This window comes from Cebus imitator, unplaced genomic scaffold (assembly GCF_001604975.1).
Source record: "Cebus imitator isolate Cc_AM_T3 unplaced genomic scaffold, Cebus_imitator-1.0 Scaffold24, whole genome shotgun sequence".
NCBI lineage: Eukaryota > Metazoa > Chordata > Mammalia > Primates > Cebidae > Cebus > Cebus imitator.
The window spans coordinates 10099144-10107355 of NW_016107339.1; the positions used below are offsets into that span (position 1 = coordinate 10099144).

General features: G+C 53.1%; 1 protein-coding gene across 2 annotated transcripts in view; it reads right to left on the reverse strand.

Moving 5' to 3' along the window:
- Window positions 1-3258: 3258 nt before the first annotated feature.
- The window catches only part of MAPK13 (mitogen-activated protein kinase 13), a 9724-nt gene continuing 4770 nt past the window's right edge, over window positions 3259-8212 (reverse strand). The window contains exons 4-12 of one of the 2 annotated variants that reach the window (XM_017522614.2): window positions 7365-7473; window positions 7167-7196; window positions 6500-6547; window positions 6277-6391; window positions 6093-6164; window positions 4874-4953; window positions 4539-4617; window positions 4265-4441; window positions 3259-4010 (exon numbers count right to left, since the gene is read on the reverse strand). In XM_017522614.2, the coding sequence (XP_017378103.1) occupies window positions 3931-4010; window positions 4265-4441; window positions 4539-4617; window positions 4874-4953; window positions 6093-6164; window positions 6277-6391; window positions 6500-6547; window positions 7167-7196; window positions 7365-7473 (790 nt within the window). In that variant the 3' untranslated portion in view covers window positions 3259-3930. Of the gene's footprint in view, window positions 4011-4264; window positions 4442-4538; window positions 4618-4873; window positions 4954-6092; window positions 6165-6269; window positions 6392-6499; window positions 6548-7166; window positions 7197-7364; window positions 7474-8212 lie in introns of both variants that reach the window. The other variant, XR_001823205.2, reaches the window with a different exon arrangement.

The window sequence follows — 8212 nt, forward strand, 5'->3', positions numbered from 1 at the left end:
CTGCCCCCAGGCGGCAGAAGAGACTTGTTTCCTATCACCCATGTACCTAATGGGCAAGACCCAAACACGCGGAACCCCCACCCTACCCCCACTCCTCCACCCCCAACCTTGCACTGCTGAACACCTCCACTAGGTTTTGAAGAAACTTCCCAGGTTTGAGAAAGCTCTGTGGGAGGGGGCTGAGGTTTAATTCTGAAGTGGGGGATGGCTTGGGGAGACACCAAGGGATAATAGGGAGGGTCTGGGAGTCTGAGAGAACAGAGAGGATTCAGGAGAGCAGCTCAAAGGTAAGCCTGCTTCCTGCTGTGTTCTCCGCCACCTTCCAGACAACATTGGCCTGGTCGGGGCAAAGAAGTGACCAACAGGCCTCTGGGACATCATTCACTTACTCATTCATTCATTCATGCACAGATACTTGCTTACTGTGGGCAAAGGGAAGGGGAGGCCAAATCACACACCACTGTAAATGCTGCCCACAGAGGGCCTGCAGCCCAGGGGGGATGATGGAGAACAGCTGCCTGGAGGGAGGCCTAAGGTAGAGCCTTGAAGGCCAAGGACAATGAAGAGGAGCACGGAGGGCCTTCCACACACAGGCACTAAAAGAAGGCTAAGCCTGCTTGGAGAGAGGCAGTATCGGGACCTGTGCACTGGGCTGCACAGGGCAAAAAAGGCTATGTGTCATGTGTTGGGAGAAAATGGGTCTTGTGGTTAAGTATATTTGGGAAGTGCCAAATTAAATGAGTTGAACGAATCTCTTTACTGCAGGACCTGCCAGGACATGTGACCTGTGAATACAGAGTGAATCTTATGATGGACTCCAGGAGTGGTGTCCCATGGGCAGGCCACACTGACATGACTATGGGAGGCAGTAGGAGCTGATGAGATTAAAGAGAACACAGGGGTTTTGAATGCCAGGCCAAGAAGGCTGGACTTATTCCTTGGGGCGGTGAGGATTCTCAGGAGACTTGGAGGGATCTGGACTCAAGGAACCTGCGGCAGTTTAGTAGCCAGCGAGGTCAGGGCTGGGGCAGGACAGAGCCAGTCCCCGTCAAGAACTCCCCAGCTCCTTGACAGCAGGGTCATTCTGTGGGAGAGAAAACAGAGACCATGGACACAGCCAGCAGTAAGGGTCTCAGAGAGACTGGCGAGAAGAGGGAAGGCTGGGCGACCCTTGAATCCAAGCTGGGCACAGTGGTCAAGCCTACTTGGGTTCCAATCCTAACTCTACCACTTCCTAGCTGTGGGAATCTGACCCAATGTCTCTGGAGCCTCAGGGTATTTGTTGTTGTTGAGATGGAGTCTTACTCTGTCACCCAGGGTGGAGTGCAGTGATGCGATCTCGGCTCACAGCAACCTCCACCTCCCAGATTCAAGTAATTCTCCTGCCTCATTCTCCTGAGTAGCCTGTAATCCCAGCTACTCAGGAGGCTGAGGCAGGAGAATCACCACACCTGGCTAATTTTTGTACTTTTAGTAGAGACGGGGTTGATTTCACCATTTTGGCCAGGCTGGTCTTGATCTCCTGACCTCAAGTGATCCACCTGGCTCAGCCTCCCAAAGTGCTGGAATTACAGGCATGAGCCACCACGACCAGCCTTGTTGTTGTTAATTTTTGTTGTTGTTGTTGAGACAGAGTCTCGCTTTGTCGCCAGGCTGGAGTGCAGTGGCACGATCTTGGCTCACAATGCAACCTTCGTCTCCCGGGTTCAAGCAATTTGCCTGCCTTAGCGTCCCAAGTAGCTGGGATTACAGGCACCCATCACCACACTCAGCTAAGTTTTGTATTTTTAGTAGAGACGGGGTTTCACCATGTTGGCCGGGATGGTCTAGATCCCTTGACCTCGTGATCCGCCTGCCTCAGCCTCCCAAAGTGCTGTGATTACAGGCATGAGCCACTGTGCCTGACCTTGTTTATTTTTTAGAGCAGTTTTAGGTTGACAGAAAGCACAGAGGTTCCCAGTACTCCCTCTGCTTCCCTCTCCCTAGTTTTCCTGATTAGTAGCATTTTGCATTAGTATAGCACAATTGTTACAATTTATGAACCAATACTGATACACTAACTGAAGTCCATAGTTTACTTGAGGGTTCACTCTGTGTTATCCAGTCCCACAGATTGTAACAAATACACAATATGTATCCACCATTACAGTGTCATACAGAAGAGTTTCAAGGCCTTAAAAACGCTGTCTGGGCCTGCAGGGTAGCTCATGCCTATAATCCCAGCACTTTGGGAGGCCAAAGCGGGAGGATCACTTGAGTCCAGAATTTCAAGACCACCCTGGGCAACATAGAGAAACCCCATCTATGCAAAAAAGAAAAAAATTGTTTTAATTAGCCACCTGTAGTCCTGGTACACCTGGGTGGCATACACCTATAATCCCAGCTACTCAGGAGACTGAGGTGGGAGGATGGCTTGAGCCCAGGAGGTTGAGGTTACAGTGAGCTGTGATTGTGCCACCGCACTCCAGTCTGGGTAGCAGAGCCAGACCTTGTCTCAAAAAAACAAAAAAACAAACAAAAAAAAAACAGCTATCTGAGCCTTCGTTTTCTCAGTTTTAACACCTGTAAGATGAGTGTGAAGCTCCATCTGAAGCCCCTCAGCCTCCTACTGTAGGTTTCTGATTAAGGCCTCCCAACAAATCAAGTGGGACTGAAATCCACTAAATGTCTCGAACTATGGTCTGATATCCATCAGAATCACTAGGCTTGGGTCGGGGCTAGAGGGCCTCATTCAAATGCACATTCTCAGGTCTCAACTCCAGACCTGCTGAGTCACAAGCCCTGGAGTGGGGCCCAGGAATCTGCATGTTAAAAAGTCCCCTGGTGCACAGGGAAATTGAAACCCATTGTGTCCGTGATAGCTTGTGCACATGGAAATTTGTTCTGCCAGAGTTTCTCAGATAAAAACATAGAGGTTCTAGCCACTGGCAGGTCAAAGCTCTGGAGGGCCAGGCCATCTCCCAAAGGGAGCAGAACAGTTGCCATCAAGCCAGGCAAGAGCCCATTTCTGCCTGTGCAGCTCGCAGGCTCCAAGCCTGCTGTTGTTTCATATCTTGATTGCTTATCACTCACCCAAAATAACCTGAATGCAATCGCACCAGCTGCAGCTCTCTCCGCAATTCCCTTAATTTAGCAGCCAAACACATTTGGTTCCTTAACAGAGCACTAGGCCTCAGCACCAGGCCCAGGAAGGGGCCCTCCCTCCCAGCTATCTGTTGTGAGTCCAATAGTTTCCCCCGCAGAATTCGTGTCCACCTGAAACCTGAGAATGTGACTTTATTTGGAACTAGAGCTTTTGCAGGTGTAATTAATAAGGATCGAGATGAGCTCATACAGGATTAGGGTGGGCCCCACATCCAATGATTGTTGTTCTTAAAAGAAGAGAGAACAGAAGAGACAGAGATTGGAGGAATACAGCCCAAGCCGGGAATGCCCCGGTCTGCCCACTGCCACCATGAGCTAAAGAGAGCCAAGGAAGGATTCTTCCCTGGAGCCTTCAAAGGGACCACGGCCCTGCCAACACCTCCAGCTCAGATTTCCAGCCTCCAGAACCATGAAGGAATCAAGTTCTGCTGTTTCAAGCCACCCAGTTTGTGGTAATTGGTTAGAGCATCCCTAGGAAACCAAAGCAGCCCCCCGGCCTGGCTCAGCACCTGCTCAGCCCCACTCCAGCAGAAAGGAAAGGCCCCCCACTGCAGGCGATTCTCCAGATGGGCAGTTTAATGTGGCCCATTAGAATCAGAGCTATCCTCTCCCAACCAGCATTTGAATTCTGCATCTACTAGGTCCATTTCCCACTCAAGGAGAAGGATCCTTCCTTCTGTCCTCTGCTTGAAAGGCTGTATTCCAAGAAGGGCTGAGTTTGGTAGTGACAAATAAATACTGGTCCTTGGGTAGTGTCTGGCCGGCAGTGCCATGCGAGATGTGTCCCTACAGCTTCATGCCACTCCGGCGCCGCGAGTCCTTCCGGGCAATGGGGCTGAAGTTCACAATCTCCTTGTAGATGTGCTCTGAGAAAGGCAGCATGGTTTAAGGTGGGCAAGGAGGTGCTGAGGGTAAGAAGTCCACCCCCCTTCAGACAGAGCACAGAGAGCGAAGTCAGCTCAAGGAGAAAGAAGCACACAGGAGACAATGCCCAACAAGAAGGCAGGGGCAGGAGCCTCAGGTGGCAGGTAGGGCTGGCAGAGGCCAGGCACAAAGACGGAGGAGGCAAGGAAGAAAGGCTTCAGGTGGAGGCGAAGAAGCCCGAGGCCCCAGCTCTTACGCTTCCATTCATCCACTGTGAGTTTCTCGTGTTCTAAGGAATCATCAAACGGCTGCTGGGCCTCCGTCTCTTCCTCAGGGTCCCGGAAGGGTTCAAAGAAGGGATGGGTAAGGGCCTGCGCGGCCGTCAGGCGCTTGTCCACGTCCAGCTCCAGCATCTTCTCCAGCAGTTCCACGGCTGCAGTGGCAGAGCTGTGAGCCTCACACTGGGCCAGGGAGAGCCCGCCCATGGGGGTGTGCTGAGAGGCCCCTGGGGAGGGAACCCTGAGACTCACCCTGGGGGCTGGCCTGTGGGAAGAGCTGAGTGAAATCCTTCTTGGGGCTCTGTGGCAAGGCCTGGATGTAGGATTTGGCCTGGAAGACAGAAAAGCATCAAATCCCTCAGGGCTCTGGCTTTAGGGTGTAGAGCAGGGATTTCAGAAAAGCCTCAGGGCAGGGCTGAAGGCTCAGGTCGCAGTCCATGGTGAGATGAAGACAAGAGCTCCTGCAGGGTAGGAGGATGCTGTGGGAAGGTGCTGGTGAGCCTTCTTCCACAAAGGCCTCCAGTCCACCAGGCCCACGTCAGCCAAGCACGCAGCCCAGGCCACCCTACGTCCCATTTACCACCCACCGCGTTGTCTTTCAGCTTCTGCACGAACTCTGTGCCTGGCACCCCGGTCACTTTCAGGATCTGGGTCAGCTGGTCCAGGTCTTGATGGCAGGTTAAGGCTTAGCCTTGCTCTCCTTGTGGGTCTGAGACTGCCCCTCCCACGACTCCACCATCACTCCACCCGGGCACCGTGGCAATGGGTCATCCAGGCTCCAGCCCTGCCTAACCATCTCCAGCTCTCAGGAGGAGGCTCATTCTTCAGGGCTCAGGGCTCCAGAGGCCTTTCCAACATGGCAGGCTGAGTGGGGGGTCCCTACTCAACAAATGCATGTGGATTTCTCAGCCTTCATCCCACTCAGTCATTCTTTTTTGTTTCCTTGTCTTGTGTCCAAAGGCCTGCCCTGCACACACAGGCACTCAGTTCATGTGTATGGTGCCAACATGTATTTTCCATAGTGGTAGAATTATAGGTGACTCATTTCTCATCGTTTTGCTTATCTACATTTTTTTTTTTCCTTTTGAGACAGGGTCTCACTCTGTCACCCAGGCTGGAGTGCAGTGGCACGATCTTAACTCACTGCAACCTCCACCTCCTGGGTTCAAGTGATTTTCCTGCCTCAGCCTTCTGGGATTACAGGTGTGTGCCACCACACCCGGCTAATTCTTGTGATTTTTGGTAGAGACGGGGTTTCACCATGTTGGCCAGGCTGGTCTCAAACTCCTAACCTCAGGTGATCTGCCCACCTCGGCCTCCCAAAGTGCTGGGATTACAGGCATGAGCCATCGCGCCCACCCAACATTTTCTTTTTCTTTTTCTTTGAGTTAGGTCTCCCTCTGTCGCCCAGGCTAGAGTGCAGTGGCACAATCATAGCTCACTGCAGCCTCAACCTCCCAGGCTCAAGCAACCCTCCTACCTCAGCCTCTCTAGTAGCTGGACTATAGGTGCATGCCACCATGTCTGGCTAATTAAAAAAAAAACATTTAGAGATGGGGTCTTGCTATGTTGCCACGTCTAGTCTCAAATTCCTGGGCTCAAACGGTCCTCCCACCTCAGCCTCCCAAAGTGCTGGGATTACAGGCATGAACCACCTCATCCAGCCTTACTCCATTTAAAAATTATTCTACAGGGAGTATGTATCACTCTCACATTAAGAAAAAAAACAAAAACAGTTATTTAAATAAAGTGTCTGCTGAAGGAAGGAATCCCTAGATGGAGTTTGGCTTTTCTAGCAAAGGATACAATCTTTCCCCTTGAACAGAGTTTTCCCTGTCAGCATCTCCGCCATGATACAGCCAACAGACCAGATGTCCACTGCAGAGGGAGGGAGAGTGTCACCTGGGATGTCTGACCGGAACCCGGCAGTCAGTCAGCGCTGAGTGACCAGCTGGCCCCAGGACCGCCCTCTCAGGCACTGACCACTGACCAGTCTGGTTGTAGTGCATCCAGCTGAGGATCACCTCAGGGGCCCGGTACCAGCGGGTCACCACGTAGCCAGTCATCTCGACGTCTGCAGGCCGCGCCAGCCCAAAATCCAGGATCTATGGAAAAGGAACTTGCAGAGGGGAGGAGGCTCTGGGAGCAGCTTCCAGAGGCTCCCCTCGGGGAGGGCCCATCCCGCCTCTGGGCTGAGCCCGTGGCCCACTCACCTTCAGTTCACAATCCTCGTTCACAGCCAGGTTTCCCGGCTTCAGGTCCTGGGGGGAGGACAGAGAGTGCGTGCAAGGCTGAGGCAGAGACAGAGCTGGTCTTAGCTCCACCACCACCCAGGGATGTGACCTCAGCCAAGCCCCTTCCCTTTCTGGGCCTCAGTTTTCTCATGTGTAAATGAGGGTTGGACTAGGTGTTCTCTCGGGGCCCATCCAGCTCTAAAATGTTCCTGCTTCTTGAAGCCTGAAACACTCAGCTCAGGGCTCACTGTGTCTGCAGCAATTCCCCCAGGAAGTCCCCTGGGACACAGCAACTCTTTCGAGCAGGTCTTCTTGGGCCATGGCTGGGTCTGAAAAACTCCACATTCTGTGCTCCCGGGAAGTGTCCTATCCCTCCACCTTTCCCACTCCTTCCCAACCCCCTTCAGACAGAGCATGGAGAGTGAAGTCAGCTCAAGGAGAAAGAGCACCCAGGAGACAATGCCCACCAAGAAGGCAGGGGCAGGAGCCTCAGGTGGCAGGTAGGGCTGGCAGTGGCCAGGCACAAAGACGGAGGAGGCAAGGAAGAGAGGCTGCGGGTGGAGGTGAGGCAGCTCGAGGCTTCCAGAGAGTCCCCCACCCAGGGATGGGACGGGGCCTCTGAGGACCATGGCAAAGAAGCACTCACCCTGTGCACGACCCCAGCTGAGTGGATGTACTGTATGGGAGAGAGAGAGGGGTGAGTCCATGGCCCGGCTCCCACATCAGGCACATCAGGCTGGCTCAGAAACCTCCGACCTGTAACAGTCTGCTCCCTCCAGCCTCCCCACACCTCAGGTCTGGACACCAAGGCATCGGCTCTGTCACTCTCCAAGTCCCCACCCACCTTAAGGCCTTTGAGCATCTGATACACCAGGTACTGGATCTTATCCTCACTGAACTCCATCCCCATGATCTTCTGCAGATCCGACTGCATGAAGGGCATCACCAGGTAGCTGGAAGGCATGAGGGCTTCGTGGAACAGTCCCAGGTCCCACCTCAGCCCCAGGTCTGAGCTCAGAGGAGGGGCCTCAGGGCAGAACAGGGGCCAAAGAGATGCCCTCCACTGTACAAAAGCCAGCCCCACCTCAGCCAGCCGGACCACCGCACGGGCCTCTGGGCTCCTGGCTCCCAGCCTCCCGTGGCGAGCCACCCAGCTGGCAGTTGGAGCATACTCTGGAATGCCGCATGGAGCTGTTTCTGCTCTTCAAAGGTACTCTCTCCTTGCCCTCTTCCACACCCCAGGGAAAGCCACAGCTAGGAGTCAGAAAATCTGCCAGTATTTCCTTCGGCTTCTGTCCAAATGTTGTATCCCTCATGCCCAGCTGAGATGCCCCCGCAAACAAACAACATGTCTACCTTTCCAAGAAGGAAACCGTTTCCAGGAGGGGGGAAGCGGGAGATGGGGAGGCTATTGCAGCCTCCTAGGGGATTGTACAACAGAATGAGGCCAGCAAAATGTAACCGTTTCTCAAGGTAATAAAGTGAAGTCCAGGATAAAGACAAAAAACTCATAAAAATTATAAAATAGGCCAGGGGCCATGGCTTGCACCTCCAATCCCAGTTCTTTGGGAGATGGTGTCTGGACGATAGCTTGAGGTGAGGAGTTCAAGACCAGCTTGAGCAACACGGGGACCTCATCTTTCCTTTTTTTTTTTCTCTTTGAGATGGAGTCTTGCTCTGTCGCCCAGACTA